The 21,771-nt window shown below is 49.5% G+C and overlaps 1 protein-coding gene across 2 annotated transcripts; it reads left to right on the top strand.

Moving 5' to 3' along the window:
- The first annotated feature begins 14,417 nt into the window (after positions 1-14,417).
- Positions 14,418-16,804, top strand: LOC309648888 (galectin-7-like). 2 transcript variants are annotated; one of them, XM_082438114.1, is made up of 4 exons: positions 14,418-14,524; positions 14,942-15,030; positions 15,792-15,993; positions 16,619-16,804. In XM_082438114.1, the coding sequence occupies exons 1-4, from the start codon at positions 14,510-14,512 to the stop codon at positions 16,730-16,732; spliced, it is 420 nt and encodes a 139-aa protein (XP_082294240.1). In that variant the 5' UTR covers positions 14,418-14,509; the 3' UTR covers positions 16,733-16,804. The 2 variants fall into 2 exon arrangements, with proteins under 2 accessions (XP_082294240.1, XP_082294239.1); XM_082438113.1 differs by having other exon boundaries at positions 14,495-14,629.
- Positions 16,805-21,771: the final 4,967 nt, after the last annotated feature.

The following is a 21,771-nucleotide window of genomic DNA, read 5'->3' as shown; positions in this document are numbered from 1 at the left end:
CATTTTTTGTCCCACCTCCAGAAGCACCTGGTGCCATGGATTCCCGAGCTGTTTGGTGGTTCTGAATTCAATGAGTTTCTTCTATAGTTTTCCAACTCCAGCCTAGGATTCAATGTCTGGGGTTTACTAAGAGGTGACCACATATCCAGTACCTAAATTTGTCTTCGCTCTCCTTTTCTTTGTCCCTGAGGGTTTACAACTTTTAAAAATCCTTTAAAACATAGTGGTTAAGGGCCAGAGGCCTGGGATCATTTTTTTGGCGCTGCATTCCCTGACTACGTGATCTGAAGACAGTTGCTTTTCTCGTTATGTCAGTAAAACAGGGGTGACAGCAGTCCCTACCCCATAGACTCAATTAGATGACAGTGAGAAACTAAAGGGTGAATGTTGCTCAAGTGCCTAGAGCTGTGTGACACACACCAGGATATGCCATTTGCATGGGAGTAGCTGCTGCTAGTGGGTTTAGGAAGGGAGCCACATTCAAGTGACACATTCTCCAAGCTTGATGTGTCAGCCACATACATTCAGATGACATTTTTGCCTGACCAAACTTGATCTAGTATTTTGTCTGGCTGAGTTCCTTTCCTATTTTTCTTGCCTGGCAGGGCTACAGATATTCAAATGACACAAAGGGTCCACACATCTTTTGTCTTGCCTGACTTTGTTTTTTGTCTTTTAATTAATTACTTAATTAATTAATTTCTTTATTTTGGGCTGTGTTGGGTCCTTATTGCTATGCGCGGGCTTTCTCAAGTAGCAGCGAGCGGGGGCTACTCTTCGTTGCGGTGCACGGGCTTCTCATTGCAGTGGCTTCTCTTGCTGTGGAGCACGGGCTCTAGGCACGTGGGCTTCAGTAGTTGTGGCTCAGGGGCTCTAGGGCACAGGCTCAGTAGTTGTGGCGCACAGGCTTAGTTGCTCCGCGGCATGTGGGATCTTCCCGGACCAGGGCTCGAACCTGTGTTCCCTGCATTGGTAGGCGGATTCTTAACCACTGCACCGCCAGGGAAGTCCCTGTATACACATTTAAATGTTTTCCGTGATCCTGGAGCCCTCATAAGGAAATAAACGCAAAGAAACAGCTAAACCTTCAAGCTAAGAACAATAAAAGCAATTGTGGAAAAGTAACTAATATGTGGGGAGGCTAAAGGAAGATAAGAATTGTTTTAACAAGGCCTGTTTTCATTGAACTCTCTAGGTCTAGGTCTCAGCTTGCTGATAAAAATGTTACTTTCCTTGGGTACAAGTAGGGTGTCTTTCACGTAGCAGTTTTTATCTCCTGTTTTCAGGAGAAAAGGGGAGATTAGACTGCCCTTCCTGTATTTGCTGCTTTTCAAGTGCTTTTAGCTCAAAATAATCCTCATGCCAAAGGGGCATATTCTGTTGGTGGTGGTGGTGTTTAATATTTATTTATTTAGGCTGTGCCAGGTCTTCACTGTGGCATGCGGGATCTTCGTTGCAGCATGCAAACTCTTAGTTGTGGCATGCGGGATCTTCGTTGCAGCATGCAAACTCTTAGTTGTGGCATGCGGGATCTTCGTTGCAGCATGCAAACTCTTAGTTGTGGCATGCGGGATCTGGTTCCCTGACCAGGGATCGAACCCAGGCCCCCTGCATTGGGAGAGTGGGGTCTTACCCACTGGACCGCCAAGGAAGTCCCAAAGGGTAATATTTTGGGTGGCATATTTGTCACCCTTCAACACACACACGCACACATATTTACATCCATCTTTCTTTCTCTTTTATGTGTATATAATACTCATCAGTCACAGAGGGCAAGTAGGACTCCACTCATACAAGGTACCCGGAACAGTCAAATTCGCAGAGACAGGAAGTAGCATGGTGGTGGCCAGGGGGTGGGGACAGGGGAACAGGGAGCCGGTGTTTAGTGGGGACAGGTTTCAGTTGGGGAAGGTGAAAAAGTTCTGGGGATGGATGCTGGTGAGGGTTGCACAACAATGTGAATGTACTTGAGCTCACTGAACTGTACATTTAACACAGGGTTATAATGGTAAATTCCATGGTTTTCTATTTTAACACAATTTTTAAAAACTTTTAAAAATAATCCTCTCCAGAAAAACCCCAACTCATGCAATCATTACTTCAAACGGACACTTCCAATTCCAGTCCTCCTCTTCTGCCTTCCTTTCCTCCTTCCGCTGAGCACCTGGGTGATCCAGCTGTTATGCTGGTGAGTAAGTGCTGCCTCTGGGGGGTGGGGGGCCCACAGGGCGGGGTGAGGGGGCTGAGGGGGCGCCCCTCCCCCAGGGCTGGGTCAGCTGGGGTGTCAGAGGGAGCCGGGGAGGAGGGCGCTCAGCAGAGGCTGGCCCTCAGGAGGGGGGCGAGGAGGGCGGCGGGACAGAGGCGAGCGCAGCCCCGACGTGGGAGGAGGTGTCTGGGCAGGGGTGAGGGTCCCTGAGAGGTGCTGGAGCCCAGCGGGGGTGGGGGGCGTCTCCGGGGGGAGGAAATGCCCTGTGGGTGTCAGCGATGGAAGGAAGTCCAGAGCTGCTCTCTCCCTGTCAGAGGAGGGTCGTATAGATGTGGACCAAAGAAATGGGCCGTGAAGCCTGTGACATCGGACTGGAATTGGAAGTATCCGTTTGAAGTAATGATTGCATGAGTTGGGGTTTTTCTGGAGAGGATTATTTTTAAAAGTTTTTAAAAATTGTGTTAAAATAGAAAACCATGGAATTTACCATTATAACCCTGTGTTAAATGTACAGTTCAGTGAGCTCAAGTACATTCACATTGTTGTGCAACCCTCACCAGCACCATCCCCAGAACTTTTTCACCTTCCCCAACTGAAACCTGTCCCCACTAAACACCGGCTCCCTGTTCCCCTGTCCCCACCCCCTGGCCACCACCATGCTACTTCCTGTCTCTGCGAATTTGACTGTTCCGGGTACCTTGTATGAGTGGAGTCCTACTTGCCCTCTGTGACTGATGAGTATTATATACACATAAAAGAGAAAGAAAGATGGATGTAAATATGTGTGTGTGTGTGTGTTGAAGGGTGACAAATATGCCACCCAAAATATTACCCTTTGGGACTTCCTTGGCGGTCCAGTGGGTAAGACCCCACTCTCCCAATGCAGGGGGCCTGGGTTCGATCCCTGGTCAGGGAACCAGATCCCGCATGCCACAACTAAGAGTTTGCATGCTGCAACGAAGATCCCGCATGCCACAACTAAGAGTTTGCATGCTGCAACGAAGATCCCGCATGCCACAACTAAGAGTTTGCATGCTGCAACGAAGATCCCGCATGCCACAGTGAAGACCTGGCACAGCCTAAATAAATAAATATTAAACACCACCACCACCAACAGAATATGCCCCTTTGGCATGAGGATTATTTTGAGCTAAAAGCACTTGAAAAGCAGCAAATACAGGAAGGGCAGTCTAATCTCCCCTTTTCTCCTGAAAACAGGAGATAAAAACTGCTACGTGAAAGACACCCTACTTGTACCCAAGGAAAGTAACATTTTTATCAGCAAGCTGAGACCTAGACCTAGAGAGTTCAATGAAAACAGGCCTTGTTAAAACAATTCTTATCTTCCTTTAGCCTCCCCACATATTAGTTACTTTTCCACAATTGCTTTTATTGTTCTTAGCTTGAAGGTTTAGCTGTTTCTTTGCGTTTATTTCCTTATGAGGGCTCCAGGATCACGGAAAACATTTAAATGTGTATACAGGGACTTCCCTGGCGGTGCAGTGGTTAAGAATCCGCCTACCAATGCAGGGAACACAGGTTCGAGCCCTGGTCCGGGAAGATCCCACATGCCGCGGAGCAACTAAGCCTGTGCGCCACAACTACTGAGCCTGTGCCCTAGAGCCCCTGAGCCACAACTACTGAAGCCCACGTGCCTAGAGCCCGTGCTCCACAGCAAGAGAAGCCACTGCAATGAGAAGCCCGTGCACCGCAACGAAGAGTAGCCCCCGCTCGCTGCTACTTGAGAAAGCCCGCGCATAGCAATAAGGACCCAACACAGCCCAAAATAAAGAAATTAATTAATTAAGTAATTAATTAAAAGACAAAAAACAAAGTCAGGCAAGACAAAAGATGTGTGGACCCTTTGTGTCATTTGAATATCTGTAGCCCTGCCAGGCAAGAAAAATAGGAAAGGAACTCAGCCAGACAAAATACTAGATCAAGTTTGGTCAGGCAAAAATGTCATCTGAATGTATGTGGCTGACACATCAAGCTTGGAGAATGTGTCACTTGAATGTGGCTCCCTTCCTAAACCCACTAGCAGCAGCTACTCCCATGCAAATGGCATATCCTGGTGTGTGTCACACAGCTCTAGGCACTTGAGCAACATTCACCCTTTAGTTTCTCACTGTCATCTAATTGAGTCTATGGGGTAGGGACTGCTGTCACCCCTGTTTTACTGACATAACGAGAAAAGCAACTGTCTTCAGATCACGTAGTCAGGGAATGCAGCGCCAAAAAAATGATCCCAGGCCTCTGGCCCTTAACCACTATGTTTTAAAGGATTTTTAAAAGTTGTAAACCCTCAGGGACAAAGAAAAGGAGAGCGAAGACAAATTTAGGTACTGGATATGTGGTCACCTCTTAGTAAACCCCAGACATTGAATCCTAGGCTGGAGTTGGAAAACTATAGAAGAAACTCATTGAATTCAGAACCACCAAACAGCTCGGGAATCCATGGCACCAGGTGCTTCTGGAGGTGGGACAAAAAATGGGAGGCAGGCTTTCCGGGCAGCGGGAACGGAGGTGGGCCTGGCGGGTCCACGCTGCCTCGGGGCTGGAGCCCGGGTCCCCGCCCGCCCCAGCGCCCGCCGCCGGCCGGCTGAGCCCCGCGCCTCCGTCCTGGGCCGCGGTGGCCGGAGGTGCGCCCAGGTCCGCGAGACAGGTGGGCGCAGAGGCCGCTTGTTTTGGGGGGTGGCATGCAGCGAGGTTCCGGCGCCTCCGCGGAGCATCGCGGGTCCGGGGCTGGGGGCTCCGCGGCTTGCTATGCTCTCCGCACTTTCCCGGCTCTGAAGCCTCGAGAACACGGCTAGACAGCAGTAGTTTGATGCGGAGTTTGCCTGTTGGGAACTAAGGGGCCTGCTGGGGTCTCAGTTCTCGGCTGGCCCCGGAACACGAGGTTGCCAGGCGTGTGACGGCAGCAGGTGGGAGTGAGCCGCTGGTGCGGTGATGAGCAGGGAAGGGAGGACAGCGGCTGTTGGCCTGTGAACCTCGGCAAGAATGACCAGCCGACACAGTCCGGACCAAGGTCGGTGCGCCCAGCTCGGTCCTGTGCGCTGGTCAGTGGAAGAGACCTGCAGGTGTGCCTCTTGTCACTCTAGGACTGGCTTCGGGACAGATGCTGCTGATGCGCCCAGGGCACCGCCCTCAGTCCTCCAGGAGGGCGCGCCGGGGTGGAGCCAGGGGGGTGTGCCGACTCAGCACCTCGGCCACGGCCCTCCAGTGGGCCGGCAAGGGCAGTGGGGAGCCGGGGCAAGTCACGGCCTTGGGAATGTCCTGTGATAAAAAAGAACCTGCAGGCTTATAAAATAACTTTTGTGTGGAACGTTGGTGTGTTGCAAAGCAGTTCTGTGTGCTTTTCCCCCTTGGTGTGGCTCAGCAGTGCTGAGGCAGCAGGCGGGATACAGAAGAAGTGTGAGCAGAGACCGTCTGGAATCCCCAAACTCCAGAGAAACTAAAGGTGACAGCCAGCCTAGTGAAGAGGACAGGAGTTGGGGCCGGTGGTGGCAGGAAGGCGCCCGAAGGAAGCGTGTCCCATCTGCGGTGGCGGTAACCCACCAGACGCCCTTCGTCTCAGGGCCCTAATCCTGGCTGCAGCCGGGTGGTCAGGGAAGCTACAAGGTCTTCTGGGCGAGCAGAGCCCACAGCCCTGAGCTGTTCTTCGCTGTGTTTGGGTCATCTGCCCCCATCCAAGGGGAGAGATCTAGATGAGGTTTAAGAATTAGTGCTTTAAGAATGTGGATCTCATAGTTGAAACCTTGGAACACGTGTTTTCAGCACAAGGTCTTAAAGTGAATGGAAGGATCTAACGCCTTTTCAAGGAGGGTGTCTCCATGTGGGCTGAACTAGAGAATAAATGGGTCTTGAATTAAAAAACAAAAAAAAATGGGAGGCTGAGAGGTGACAGCTGTACACAGAGACAACTACCTGGGGGCTTCAACCACCTTTCCATTGGGAAGGAAAGGGAGGGCTGGCGTAAAGGACAGCTAGGGGCAAAATCTCCACGAAAGTGAAACGAATAGAAAGTTGGGTGCATCTGAATGTATTGAGAGATTTTGTCAAGGGACAGAGAACTCAGGATTCCAGTTCATAAGAAGTACATATGAGTACGTTTTCATAAGAGAAAACGAAACAAATACAAAATAGGATGATCATTAACTCCAGGAAAAACATAAAGATATGCAAAAAGGAGAACCCTTCACGGATACACCACATGGCTGGCTGGTGAATGGTGCCAACAGAGTCACAGGAATGTAAACACTGACCACCGATCTAACCAAAATGACTTTGTAAGTCTCTTGGTAAATAGTAAGGGGGCACATGTACACAGTGAGAGGGAGGAGCTGAGGAAATGAAAGAAAGCTACATCCTCTTCCTCTTTAGTGGGAGTCTCAATACATAATGCCCCAACAGAAAGATCCAGAAGTAGCAATAAGTAGATTATTTACAGCTATGGAGGGAAAGATCCAGCTAAAATGGCTTTGCCTCTCCTGAAGGGGAAATGAGGAGGTGGGTGGGGAGAAAACTACTGTTCTTTCACCCCAAGCTTTGTAAAACTGTGTCTTTCAATGTTATGCAAGTATATTTTTGGCCATATTAAACTTGGAGAGAAAAAGGACTCAGTACAACCTCTGGGTCACGACGAACATTATTGTGTCAGCAGGTACAGGTTTTACTTCCTGACCAAAATTTCTGATCATGGTATGTTTCAGACAGGAAGGACGAGGAAGGTGGAGGGTCAAATGGCTCTTCTGCTGCTGGGTCAGTTTCCTGCAAAGAATTTTCCAGAAGCCCCACACAGACTATCCACTTACATGCATTTAGCTACCTGTGGTTGCAAAGGGAAGTGGATGTAGTGGTTTTAAAATACACCGACCAGGGGACTTCCCTGCTGGTCCAGTGGTTAAGACTGTGCACTTCCGCTGCAGGGGGCACGGGTTTGATCCCTGGTTGGGGAACTAAGATCCCGCATGCACGACGAGGCCAAAATAATAATAATCATTCTTTTTAAAAGAGCTATGTTGGGCTGGAGAAGTGGACAGATGGGTGGGAGGAAAGATGTTGTTTACCCACTATTTGAATCTGTAGACTATGTGCATGAATAACTTTGATTAAAAAATAACAAGGGGACATTCACAGAAAGATAGACAAGATGAAAAGGCAGAGGGCTATATACCAGATGAAGGAACAAGATAAAACCCCAGAAAAACAACTAAATGAAGTGGAGATAGGCAACCTTCCAGAAAAAGAATTCAGAATAATGATAGTGAAGATGATCCAGGACCTCGGAATAAGAATGGAGGCAAAGATGGAGAAGATGCAAGAAATGATTAACAAAGACCTAGAAGAATTAAAGAACAAACAAACAGAGATGAACAATATAATAACTGAAATGAAAACAACGCTAGAAGGAATCAACAGAAGAATAACTGAGGCAGAAGAACGGGTAAGTGACCTGGAAGACAGAATGGTGGAATTCACGGCTGCGGAACAGAATAAAGAAAAAAGAATGAAAAGAAATGAAGACACCCTAAGAGACCTCTGGGACAACATTAAACGCAACAACATTCGCATTATAGGGGTCCCAGAAGGAGAAGAGAGAGAGAAAGGACCCGAGAAAATATTTGAAGAGATTATAGTCGAAAACTTCCCTAACATGGAAGGGAAATAGCCACCCAGGTCCAGGAAGCGCAGCGAGTCCCATACAGGATAAATCCAAGGAGAAACACACCGAGACACATAGTAATCAAATGGGCAAAAATTAGAGACAAAGAAAAATTATTGAAAGCAGCAAGGGAAAAATGACAAATAACATACACGGGAACTCCCATAAGGTTAACAGCTGATTTCTCAGCAGAAACTCTACAAGCCAGAAGGGAGTGGCATGATATACTTAAAGTGATGAAAGGGAAGAAACTACAACCAAGATTACTCTACCCGGCAAGGATCTCATTTAGATTTGATGGAGAAATCAAAAGCTTTACAGACAAGCAAAAGCTAAGAGAATTCAGCACCACCAAACCAGCTCTACAACAAATGCTAAAGGAACTTCTCTAAGTGGGAAACACAAGAGAAGAAAAGGACCTACAAAAACAAACCCAAAACAATTAAGAAAATGGTCATAGGAACATACATATCAATAATCACCTTAAACGTGAATGGATTAGATGCTCCAACGAAAAGACACAGGCTTGCTGAATGGATACAAAAACAAGACCCATCTATATGCTATCTAACCCCCAATGTGATGATATTAGGAGGTGAAGCCTTTGGGAGGTGATTAGGTCATGAGCGTGGAGCCCTCATGAATGGGATTAATGCTGTTATAAAAGAGACCCCAAAGAGCTCCCTTACCCTTTCTGCCCTGTGAGGACAAAGTGAGAGGATGGCCACCTATGAACTAGGAAACAGGCCCTTACTAGACACCGAGTCTGTAGGCACTTTGATCTTAGACTTGCCAGCCTCCAGAACTGTACAAAATGTTTGCTGTTTAAGCCATCCAGTCTATGGTATTTTTGGTATAGCAGCCTGAACTAAGACAACGAGAAACTCATATGGGGGGTCCTTGTGTGGCTTCTGCTCTTCATTCTGCTTTTAAAACTTGAGGCACACCTGTGGGCAGTGGAAAAAAATTAAAATATAGGAAATAACTCTAATAGCATTCATTTCTTTCCCTGCTAAATCCATGTGTTGTCTGGAAATAAATTCTTAAAAATAAATTGGGAATGGGGTCATGTTTGTCTTCTGAGAATCTTCAAGAGCAACAATAAAAATAGCTAATATTTCTTGAAAAAACTAAAATAAAATAACAAGGGACTTCCCTGGTGGCACAGTGGTTAAGAATCCGCCTGCCAGTGCAGGAGACACAGGTTCGATCCCTGGTCCGGGAAGACCCCACATGCCGTGGGGCAACTAAACCCGCGATCTACAACTACTGAGCCCGCGTGCTGCAACTACTGAAGCCCGCGCACCTAGAGCCCGTGCGCCGCAACAAGAGAAGCCACCGCAGTGCAATGAGAAGCCCGCGCACCGCAACGAAGACCCAACACAGCCAAAAAAATAAAAATTAAATTAAATCATAAAAAAAAATAACAAACGTATGAAATTAATACCAAAAACACCTCCACCAATTCTTTGGCACTTCTGCTACCATGAGGTGGAGGCTTAAATGCAGGCCAACCTCAGTTGTTCACTCATAACAAATAGAATGTAGCCTGAAGAGATTTGGCATGACTTCCCAGAGCAGGTTAGAAAAGAGGAGGCAGCTTTCATCTGGTGAGCTGAAAGGGCACTGGCTTTTGGAGCCCTGAGCTGCCGTGAAGGAGGTCTGGCTACTCTGAAGATGCACAGGCTTCCTAGGAAGGCTGTGTGCAGGTCACCCAGATGATCGCGGCCCCGTAGTAACAGAGGTTGCCCAGATACCATGGAACCTTAAGACAAGCCATTCCCTCTGTGCCCTGTCCGAACCCTTGACCTACAGAAGCCGTGAGCCCCCACACACACAATGGCTGTTGTAAGCCGCAAAGCGTTGGGGTAATTGGCTTCACAACAAAAGTAACTGGAACCCGGGGAAATGCAACAGCCACATGGCCGTCCTGGACTGAGTCAGGAGTCTGATTAAGAAAGAAAGTGACAGTGGGTGTTGGGTGGTCAGCTGGTGCTCCCTGTTACAGGCCACCCCTTTGTCTACAATAACATTCATCTGTCCTCTTCTTCCCCTCCCCAGACCACTCACCTCCTCTTCCAATGGAGACAACCCTAAGCGCCCATCTGGTTACTGTGTCCAGCCCAGAGGCCAGGATTTTGGTGGAAGACACACACAGTCCTCTTTGTCACGCCCAGCCAAGGCTGGCCCTAGACACCCAATAAACTAAGGTGAAGGCATTCTTATTCAGGAAACGGGAAACAGGGCAACGTGCAGCAGACACTGGTCCATAGCAAAGGTCAAGCCCACTGGACATGAAGATCAAAGACTGGTTCTGGTTCTGCCTCCAGGGAGGTTCTTCTTGTCTCCACTGCTTTCCAAGGCCTCATCTGGGGGGTAGGGATGTTGGAGAGGATGCTCTTTTTGGGAACCACGGTAGCCCGGATTCTGTAACATCAGAACCCCAAGTTTGGCTTATTCCCCCACCATTTTGAAAATGTTCACACTTACAGAAAAGTTACAAGAAGAGGACGATGAAGACCTGCAGAGACGTCATCTAGGCTCCCAGGTGCGTCCTATTTCCCACATCTGCCATTTCTCTCTGGGAGCCATTGGAAGGCAAGTTGCAGACATCATGACACTTCACCCCTAAATACTTCAGTGTGCAGTTTTTTTAAATTTTTTTGGCTGCACCAGGTCTTCTTTGCAGCAGGGGGATCTAGTTCCCTGACCAGGTATCAAACCCGGGCCCCTGCATTGGGAGCGCGGGGTCTTAAACTGGACCACCAGGGAAGTCCCTTCAGTGTGCATTTTTGAAGCATAATTCTCCTATATAACCACAGTACAAATCACACCTAAAAATATTAACATAAATTTAATCATGTAATTATTAGCTCACACGGACACCTCCATTTCCAGTCCGATGTCACAGGCTTCACGGCCCATTTCTTTGGTGCACATCTATACGTCCCTCCTCTGACAGGGAGAGAGCAGCTCTGGACTTCCTTCCATCGCTGACACCCACATGGCATTTCCTGCCCTCGGGGACGCTCCCCGCCCTCGCTGGGCTCCAGCACCTCTCAGGGACCCTCACCCCTGCCCAGACACCTCCTCCCACGTCGGGGCTGCGCTCGCCTCTGTCCCGCCGCCCTCCTCGCCCCCCTCCTGAGGGCCAGCCTCTGCTGAGCGCCCTCCTCCCCGGCTCCCTCTGACACCCCAGCTGACCCAGCCCTGGGGGAGGGGCGCCCCCTCAGCCCCCTCACCCCGCCCTGTGGGCCCCCCACCCCCCAGAGGCAGCACTTACTCACCAGCATAACAGCTGGATCACCCAGGTGCTCAGCGGAAGGAGGAAAGGAAGGCAGAAGAGGAGGAGAAACAGCAAATCAGTGTTCTCACAGCGCAAGATGGCAATGTACAAGGTTACTTAGGACTTGGAGAGACAGTGGAAATACTTAAAACTCAACATGTCAAAATCCCACATTCTGATTACAATGTTTAAAGGGGTTTAATGAACTCAGTTTATCAATGGAACCAAATATGACAGCAACTGCTTCTCCTTAGCAAGTGATTGGGTTGACACAATTTACTATATTTATAAGTAAAACTGTAAGGTTTCCAGTGGACTTCCTAGCTTCAGAAAAAGTCACATTTTGGGGAATTCCCTGGTGGTCCGGTGGTCAGGACTCGGTGCTTTCATTGCCGAGGGCCCGGGTTCAATTCCTCATCAGGGGAAACAGATCCCACAAGTCAAGCACAGCAGGGCCAAAAAAAAAGGTCAGATTTTTAAAACATGTCATTTTCCTCATTGGTAAACGAATTTACAAAACCAATCCAGCCCCTGAATTATCTTCACTGTATATGAAAACCAACCCAAAGTCTCCAAGAAGCTGACATGGACAGAGCCTGGGATTTTCAATTCCTACAAACACCGTGGTACACTTAGTACTCTTCGCCCCAGTTACTTCTGAAGGAGGGGAAGCCAGCAAACTCCGCCCGCTGGGCAGCCCTCTCTTTGTTTTCATGGCAAATGAACTTGGTGGCTCTTAAATGCTGAGGAGTGACAGTGTTTCCTGGGGCAGGCGGAGGGGGACTGGCTGTTTCAGGGGCTAAAACTTGATTGGGGTGGTGGTTGCCCAGGTCTGTGTATTGTCAGGGCTCATGGTAGTGTTCTGCTAAAACCTGGATGATTTACGAGCGTGACCTACAGCTCGAGAAAACAAAAAGAGTATTGGGAAATAAGGACATCCACCACTTATTTAGAGGTGAAACAAAAATGCTCCTAAGCATATTATTCCAGAACTGATCGAAGATAATCAACACAAATGAATAAGAATCCATCCAGGATGCACATATCTGACTTCTGAGAAAAGAACTAGCAATCAAACTGGTAACAGACTGAATGCAAACATTTGGCCAAACATCCAGGTCAAGTCAGGACTTGCAGGGCGGAAGCATGTGGAGAAATATCCCACCACAATGAGGAAATCGGGGAAAAGATGAACTAGTGGGATACACAGCAATATACAGAATGAGGTATAGAAAAGGGTCACCCTTAGTGATCAGAGTCATGGAGTCCACCATCCTGGGAAACTCTCCACCCGAGTAGATGTTGGTGGTACCACCTCAGACACCACTGTCCTCTCTATTGAAAGTTCCGATGAGGTGCCCTTGGCACACAGAGCGGCTCCAGCCCAGGCCCTGGCCCGTCCTTGCTGTGAGGCCTTGGTGAGAGGCTGGCCCTCTCTAAGCCTGCTTTCTCCTCTGCCAAATGGGGGTGACTGCAGCCCCCAACGAAAGGCCTAAATGCAGCTGCCCAGCCTCCCTGTCCAAGGCCCTGGCTCCTCCAACTGCCGTAGCTGCGTGGTCAGGGGCCTGGAGGGAGGCTGGGCCGCCCGCGAGGCTGTGGCTCAGGTTCTGAGTCTGCTTGTCTCCACCCAGAGTTTCCGTTCCTGGCTCTGCCCCAGGCCTCTTCTCCCTCTGCCGGGTGGGGCGCCAATGGGGGTGGGGTGCGGGGAGTAGGGCGGTGGAAACGGAGAGGGGGCTGCTAGGAGGGGCTTCTGCCCAGCTCCCCCACCTGCCCGTTCCCTGTCTTCCAGAACCCTCTTTCAGCATTCTCCCTCTGACCCCACCCTTCATACCTGGATTCCTCTTCTGGAGTTTTGGGCTGTGGGGAGTGGAAATGGGCCTGGGTGGAGGGTCCCACTTTTTTCTCTTCCTTGGTCTGGCTGGGGGGCGGGTCCTAGGACACCCCTCCTTCCCCGCCCCCTTGTCCTGAACATCGGATGGGAGAGAGGAAGGGTTCTGGGAGGAGGAGGGAGAGAGACTCGAAGGAGAGAAACAGGAACACGTCGGGGGGCGGGGGGACAGAGACACAGGACAGCCAGAGAGACAGAGAGTCAGAGAGACTAGGGCATCCTGGAGACAGAATAAACCAGAGAGAAACGTCCAGAGATCAAGAAAGCCAGAGACACAGTCCCCGTGGTTCTGCACCGCTGTGTTTTTTGGGCAAACTGCTTCTCATTTCTGAGCCTCAGTTTCCTTATCTGTCAAATAAGGGGGATCAATGGCCCTCCCTCGGTGGCCTGTCTGAGATCAGTGGTCTCTCGCACATGCTAGAAAGGCCGGAGGCTTCGTTAATGGCAGCTGTGTTATCTTTTATTCCTTCTTTCACCCATATTTACGGAGCACTTATGTGTGCCAGGCACTGCACTAGGCACCAAGGAGACAGCCTTGACCATCAGGCAAAATATCCTGCCCCTCTGAGCTCCCTTTTCTATTATTATTGTTGTTGCCATGGTTATTATTATATTACAGAAGCATAAACTGGAATTTCAGTGCAGACACATCCTTAGCCCTAGTCAGTAGGTCCCAACCTGGGAGAGAGGGTCCAGAGTTGCAGCCCACAGCTTAGCCTCTCAGGACTCGAGTTTTCCATGATGAAATGGGCATGAGAGTGTTTTCTCTCCGCCAGGCACCAGGAAGGTAAGGCTGGAGGGATGGTGGCTCAATGAGCCTTCTCTGATGTGTTTTTTTTTTAATAAATGTATTTATTTATTTTTGGCTGCGTTGGGTCTTCGTTGCTGCACACAGGCTTTCTCTAGCTGTGGCGAGCACGGGTTTCTCATTGCAGTGGCTTCTCTTGTTGCACAGCACGGGCTCTAGGCCTGCGGGCTTCAATAGTTGTGGCACTCGGGCTCAGTAGCTGTGGCACGCAGGCTCAGTAGTTGTGGCTCGCAGACTCTAGAGCGCAGGCTCAGTAGTTGTGGTGCACGAGCTTAGTTGCTCTGAGGCATGTGGGATCTTCCTGGACCAGGGATCGAACCTGTGTCCACTCCCCTGGCAGGTGGATTCTTAACCACTGCACTGCCAGGGAAGTCCCTATAATGTTATTATTATTGTTATTGTTAACTGTTCCTATCATTACTAGCTCAGAGGAGAGGGACCGTACACCTGGGAATCCTCAGGGATTGCAGGGGTGTCAGAGGCCCTAGAAGGAGGGTGCTGGCCAGCATGGCCCCAGGGCCAGGGTCTGTGCCAGGTGTGGGTGGTGGGTGTGGAAAGGGGTGATGGTGAGTCACCAGGGCCAGCCACGCCCTGCTTTTACTTAAGGTCCCAGCAGCCATACCCACCACCACCACTGCCTGTCCGCTGTTCCAGCCATGGCAGGGAGATATGTGAGTGCTTCGGGGGTGTGGAGGTGGGGAGGTTTGGGACCGAAGGCTGCACCGGAATGGGGTAGCGGCTGGGGCTTGGCTGAGGTCTCCTGTTTCAAGGAGAAAGTGGGTGTTGGGGCGTGCTATGACGTTCTGGGCTGTTGTTTCTGGGTTGACCCAATCCATCCCATGCTCCCATCTCCCCCTTGGTGTTTCCCCCTTACTTTCTACCTCTCTGAATATCTTCCTGTTGATTCTTTGTGTTTTGCTCTCCAACCCTTTCCCTACGCCTGGCTCTCTTTCCTTTGCCTCTGTGCCCTTTCTGCTCTCTGATTCTGCTGGTCTCGGTCCTGGTCATGTTCTCCCCGGCGCTGACCCATCTGTCTCTCTCCTCTGCCTCCCTGATCCACTTTGGCCCCCGCACTCCTGCTGCTGCAGAATGTGCCCTACAGGACCTCGGTGCCCGAGGGCTTCGGAGTCGGCACCATAATGATTGTTCGTGGTGTTGTGCACACCAGGGCTGACAGGTGAGACCCCCAAGCCTCAGCGGTAAGGGGTGGGAGGTCTCCAGGCTCAGCTGACCCGACTTCTTACAGCCCAGAGAACGAAGCCCCAGGCCAACTTTGCCCACCAGGATCTTGGAATCCCCAGGCTATTTCCCACCTTCTGGAATCTGATGTCTTCACTCATTTGTCCCAGGACAGTGTACCTGGGGTCCCTGCATCCTTCTAAGAATCTGGGGGATCCAGGGCAACAAGGTTCTTACTTATAATCCTATGACTTCCAGTCTGAGTCTGAAGCAACTGTGGAAAAACAGCCTGTGAGTCAGAGGTGCCCTGGGCACCTGGGAGGCCTCAGCAATCAAACCTATGACTTCCTGTGTCGGGAGCGTCAGGATTTCTGGGAATCTACGATGCCTGGGAATACTGGGGTCCCTGGTGTTGTCCGCAGCCCTCTGGGCACTGGGGGATCAGGAGCACTGTGCTTGGGAGCAGGAGAACACCTGGGAACCAGGAGCAACCTGGTCTTCAGGACCATGACTCCTTGGCAACTCCCAGACTCTGGAAATGAGGGGGAGCCAGGCCATAGTCCAGTGCCCCTCGCCTAGGTGGCTGTGTGTCCAGGTCCCCAGTTGGTTTCTGGATGTCCTGGGATCTGGGCTCCTTGGCCCCCAGTCCACCACCCCTCCTTCACTGGCGTGTGGCTCTCAGGTCCCTGTAAACTTGGATGTGCTCTGGCAATCGGTAAGTCCTCTCTCCGACGCCCCCTCCCATCCGCCACCTACCAGGATCTACATAAACCTGCTGTGCAATGAGGAGTCGGGGAGTGAGACCGTCCTGCATTTCAACCCCCGGCTGGATGAATCCACGGTGGTCTTCAACAGCCTGGAGTGTGGTGCCTGGGGGTCGGAGGAGCGTGGCTTAAGCGTTCCCTTCCAGCGTGGGCATCCCTTCTACCTGCTCCTCATCGCCAGCAGAAAAGGCTTCAAGGTGCGTCTCTGCCACAGGGGTGGCCGCCAACACCCAGGTCTCTTCCCTTGGCAAGGCCAGGAAGGCCCTTGGCGGAGGTGGGGAGCAAAGGCGCGGCCAAGACTGGGCAGGGCGTCCCCAGTCCCTCACCTCCCGTGGCGCAAGCGCACTGAGGGCAGGCGTATGGCGGTGGCAAGGACGCGAGAGCAAGAGCCCAAAGGGTGGGTGTCCAGCGGGGAGGCGTGGACATCCCAGACCCTATTCCCTGTCCACTGGCGTCTGACGTAGCGGCTCTGGGGCAGGGGAATGGCTGGGTTGGGAGACAGGACCCAAAATAAGTCCCAGCAGGGAGTGGTCGCTGTAGATCCTCCACCACCCAGGCCGTTCTCCACTTTCAATCTGTGCGTCACAGTGAGGCGGTGGACGCGGGCACCGCGGAGACCACATCCACCGCCAAAGCTTAAAAAGCAGTCCCGTGCCAACAATGAACTCATTGAATCCTCACGGCAAGGGCTTAGAATCAAGAGTAGCCCTTTTCCTTAATGCGGGGTTGCATGGGTGACGAGGTCACGCAGCGTGGGTATGAGTCGGGAATGACCCCGCAGTCGCCTCGGGAACCCTAAACCCTGTCTCCTCGCCCCTGCAGGTTGTGATCGGGGACTCGGAATACCACCACTTCGTCTACCGGCTCCCACCAGAGCGCGCGTGTGTTGTGGAGGTGGGCGGGGACGTGCAGCTGGAGTTGGTGGAGATCTTCTGAGCCTTCCCAGGAGGGCGGGTGGGGACGGGGCGCAGTGGTCTTGGGTGGCAAATAAAGTCTTAGCTTCTCATCTGTGCGCCTCCTGTGTGTCTGTGTCTTCTTCACATAGACGAGGATAGCAGGCTCCGGGAGGTGAAGTCACTGACTAAGGGTCACACAGCGATTGCGTGGCCGGGGCGGGTCCTGGCCTGGATCTCCGAGGGCACTTTGTGTCCCTGGAGGCCTGAGAAGGGTCACGATCTGGCGGGGGTGGGGCTTTGGCTTGCCCCCCTGCAGCACTTTGCGAAGCAGCCAGATGGTAATGCGGTGGGGGGCGACTTTAGGGAATTTGCAGGGGCCCAAGCCATCCCTTGGCGCCCGCTCCCTTGGTGTAAGGGACCCCCCAATCGGTACGTCTGCAAACAGGTCCCTTGGAGACCCCAGGTGCGTGAATCTCAGGCTACCTGCGCCGATGTCCCTCTTCTTGCCTCTCACCGGTTTCACCTACCTACTGGCACCTGTAGACGGGTGGCGCGGGATGGGACTTGGAGGCAGATCCGGGCCTCGCCTGCCTCCCATCTGTTCAGGAGTCAGGACAGGCCTTCGACGGTCGCGCCCCGGGGCAGACACGCACTGAAGCTGCAGCCTCCCCGCGGAGAAGACGGGGAACGCGAACGGCTGGGCTCCTGTGTCCCGGCTGCCGTCGAGCGTGTTCACACACTTCGTCCATCTGGGCTCGCCCGACGGCCCCGAGACCCCGGCCCTCCCCGAGATTCTAGGGGGTAGGGGGAGTTGGGTATATACAGACGCCCAGTCACCCCCGACCGCCAGGTGGGGATTTTCTGCTTTCTGGGGGTCGCTGGGTCGCCGGGTCGCCCTTGAATAGCTGTGGTTGGCGGGGGAGCCGGGACCAAGCGAGCGACCCCAGCCTCGCACCCTCAGCGAGAGGCTCGCAGCTGCCGTGGTTCGCAGCTGCGGATGGAGCCGGGGTGGGGGTGGGGGCGGCGGGCAGCGTGCCAGCAGCCCGGGTTTGGGCCCGGGTCTCGGAAAGTCCGGATCCGCACCCCTGGCGGATGTACCTCAGGCTTCCGGCCCGGACTCCAGCCAAAGTGTGACAGACAGATCTCCCCCCTTCCCTTGGGCCGCTGCAGAAGTTGCGGTTTAAAAACGGAGGCTCAGGACTTCCCTGGTGGCGCAGTGGTTGAGAATCTGCCTGCCAATGCAGGGAACACGGGTTCGAGCCCTGGTCCGGGAGGATCCCACGTGCCGCGGAGCAGCTGGGCCCGTGAGCCACAATTGCTGAGCCTGCGCGTCTGGAGCCTGTGCTCCGCAACAAGAGAAGCCGCGATAGTGAGAGGCCCGCGCACCGCGATGAAGAGTGGCCCCCACTTGCTGCAACTGGAGAAAGCCCTCGCACAGAAACGAAGACCCAACACAGCCATAAATAAATAAATAAACAAATACTTAAAAAAAAAAAACAAAAAAAAACACGGAGGCTCAGCAAGTGGGGCTGCTTGCCGACTGAACCTGAAACAGCCAGGGTGGTGGGAAGACCAAACCCTGCCGCAGGACTTGAGCTTTTTCTGGATCCGTTTTTCTGCCCCTTGAGACCCTTCGGCTGAAGCCACCTCACCCCCATGCCCGGCCCTTGAGAGTGTATCTCTGGGTGGGTCGTGGAATGAAGGACACCCTCTCCCACTGGAGGACCCGGGAAAGTCTGAATTCCCCTGGTCCCAGGGCTCATTATGTTTATTTTTATTTTTATTTGCCTGTTAAAGGAATTATATATATATAATATCACTTTTAATATATATATAATTTTTAATATATATAATTTTTAAAATATATGTATTAATTTAAAGATATACCTATAGTACAAATTTCAAAGTATGCAGTGGAAAATATAGTTGTTGGCACAACTGGTAAAGGTGGTTGGGGTCTCGGAATAGATGGTAGTTATCCATCTGTTAATCTGTTAATTATGGTAGTTATCCATCTATTAATCTGTTAATTATGGTAGTTATCCATCTGTTTAATCTGTTATCCATCTGTTAATTTCCTGATTCTCACTGTTGCCTTACAGTGGACATGCAAGAGGATGTTCTCGTTTGTAGAAATACACAATAAAGTATTTGAAGGTGATTAGGAAGCATGTTGGCAACTTATTCTCAAATGAGTGTAGGGAAAAAAATGTTTGTACTGTACTTACAACTTTCTGTGTTAGTCATTTCAAAATAAAAAAACTATAAATATATAAAATATGTATGTGAAAGTCCTCCTTTATAAGAGCAAACTTCTGTTACCCGTGTCTTTATTTCTTGTGTATCTTTCCAAAACTCTCTGCACTTCTAAACACATGTATGTGCAATTTTTTTCCCTCCTTGCATAAAATTGAGCATCTTTCACCTACTCACCTCTTTTTTTGTCACTTAGCAATATATGTGCATAGTTTGATGTGTATATTTGATGTATTGACCCTTTTATCATGATGAAACGTCCTTTGTCTCTAGTAAAATTTCTTTTAACATCTATTGTGTCTGACACTAATTTTGTCCTTCTACTCTCTTATGGTTACTGATTGCATAGTACTTCTTTTCTCATCCTTTTACCTTCAACTTATTTATGTCTTAGATCTAAAGTGTGTCTTTTGTAGATAGCATATACTTGGGTCTTGTTTTCTTATCCAGGCTGAAAATGTATTATTCTCTGTAGCTTCATAACAAATTATCCCAGTAACATCATAAAATAACACATATTTATTGTCTTACAGTTGCTGAAGTTAGGAACCTAGGAGTGGCTTAACTAGGTTGTGGTGCTGAGTTTTCATGCAGTTACAGTCAAACTATAAGTGAAGTTGCTAGCACCCGAAAGAAGTTTTGGCAAACTATGGCTGTTGGTTAAACCCACCCATTACCTGTTTTAGTAAGGCTCACAATCTAAGAATGTTTTTCACATTTTAAAATAGCTGAAAAAAAATGAAAAGAAGAATAACATTCCTTAACACTTCAAATGATGCGAAATTCATATTTCAGTGTCCATAAATAAAGTTTTATTGGGACACAGCCATGCTCTTTCATTTATGTATAGCCTACTGGCTGCTTTTGTGCTTCACCCGTGGAGTTCGGGAGCTGCAACAGAGACTGGGTCACCCACAATGCCTAACATATTTACTATGTTACCATTATAGAAAAAGTCTGCAACCCCTGCTCTAAAGGCTTGACTGGGATTGGAGGAGCTTCTTCTAAGAGGGCTCACACACATGGATGTTGGCAGGAGTTTTCAGTTTCTTGTCACATGAACACTTACGTGGGACTGTTCAAGAAGTTACTGACTCCTCCTGGGGGAGTCATTGAGAAATGGGAGAGCAAGAGAGCAAGCCAAGACAGAAGCTGTAGTGTCTCTTATATCCCAGTTTGAGAAGTGACATACTATCAGTTCTGCCATATTGTATTGATGAAATGTAGTCACACATACCAACCCTGGTATCATTTGGGAGGGGTTCACACAAGGGTGTGAATATCATTGGAGGCCAGTTTGGAAGCTGACCACCACGGACGATCTCTGCCTTTTTTTTTTTTTTTTTAATTTTTGGCTGCGTTGGGTCTTTGTTGCTGCGCGTGGGCTTTCTCTAGTTGCGGTGTGCCAACTTCTCACTGCAGTGGCTTCTCTTGTTGCGGGGCACAGGCTCTAGGCATGTGGGCTTCAGTAGTTGTGGCATGCGGGCTCTAGAGCACAGGCTCAGTAGTTGTGGTGCACGGGCTTAGCTGCTCCGCGGCATGTGGGATCTTCCCGGACCAGGGCTCGAACCCGTGTCCCCTGCACTGGCAGGCGGATTCTTAACTACTTCATCACCAGGGAATCTCCGATCTCTGACTTTTGGTTGGAATGTTTATTTCATTCACACTTGATGTCGTGATTGATATAGTTGGCTTCATGGCTGCCATCTTGCTATTTGTTTTTACTCTGTTAGTCCTTCACTACCTGCCTTTGTGTTAAACAATTTTTAGTATACCATTTAAATTCCTCTGTTTTTTTTTTTAAACTGTATATTTTGAAAGCTGGTTTTTAAATGGTCACTCTAGGGATGACAATATACATTGTAAATGATCACAGTCAACTTTATGTTAATACAGATTTAATTCCAGTAAAATATAGCAGCATTGCTCCAATATATCTCCATTTCCCACCTTATTTTGTGCTATTGTTGTTATATATATCACATTCATATATGTTATACACTCTACAATATAGTGTTATAATTTTCACTTCTACAATCACATTTTTAAAGAAAATAGAAGAAAAAATAAAAGAAATTTTATTTATATAATTTTGAAAAATATTTATCCACATATTCATAATTTATAGGATTCTTTATTTCTTCCTGTGGATTTGATGTCATTTTCTTTCAATGTGAAGGACTTCCTTAGTACTCCCTACAGGGAGGTCTGCTAGCAATGAATTCTCAGTTTTTGTCTATCTCAGAATATTTTTCTTTTGCCTTCAGTTTTTTGTTGGTTTTTTTTTTTCTTCTTAACGTTTGCCTTCAGTTTTTAAATATAGTTTTGTTGAGTATAGAATTACTGACAGTTTTCTTTTGTTTAGCACTTTGAATAAATCATTCAACTGCCTTCTGGCCTTCATTGTTTCTATGAAAATTTAGCTGTGAATCGTACTGCTTTCCCCTATACATGAAGAGTTGTTTTTCACTTATAGCTTTCAAATTTTTCTTTGTCTTTTTTTTTGTTTGTTTTCTTCCAGCAGTTCAACTATGATGGGTCTCGGTATGGATCTCTTTGTATTTATCCTACTTGCAGTTCATTGAGCTTCTCGGATCTAGAAACTAATGTCTTTCATAAAATTGGGTAAGTTTTCAGCCATTATTTCTTCAAACATATTGCAGCAGTGATAGAAAACTAAATATGACCTCTCCAGCTCTCTGGGGGACCCTCTCCCTGTGCCCCTCTAGGCTCGTGACTGATGTATCTCCTGACAGCCATCCCTGGGCAGTGACTGTTAAGTAAGGGAGGAGGGAGCCCAGAAGGAGAAGACTGCCTCAGACT

Source organism: Balaenoptera physalus (genome assembly GCF_965194825.1).
Source record: "Balaenoptera physalus genome assembly, chromosome: 19".
In the NCBI taxonomy this organism is placed as follows: domain Eukaryota; kingdom Metazoa; phylum Chordata; class Mammalia; order Artiodactyla; family Balaenopteridae; genus Balaenoptera; species Balaenoptera physalus.
The sequence above is the reverse complement of the archived record's forward strand: the minus strand, read 5'-3'. Positions and strand labels throughout refer to the sequence as shown.

Coding starts and splice junctions, on each gene's coding strand:
- LOC309648888 (XM_082438113.1), top strand. CDS start 14,510: ATGGCAGGGAGATATGTGAGTGCTTCGGGGGTGTGGAGGTGGGGAGGT. Junction 14,630..14,941: donor TCTCCTGTTTCAAGGAGAAA/GTGGGTGTTGGG, acceptor CTGCTGCTGCAG/AATGTGCCCTACAGGACCTC. Junction 15,994..16,618: donor CCAGCAGAAAAGGCTTCAAG/GTGCGTCTCTGC, acceptor TCGCCCCTGCAG/GTTGTGATCGGGGACTCGGA.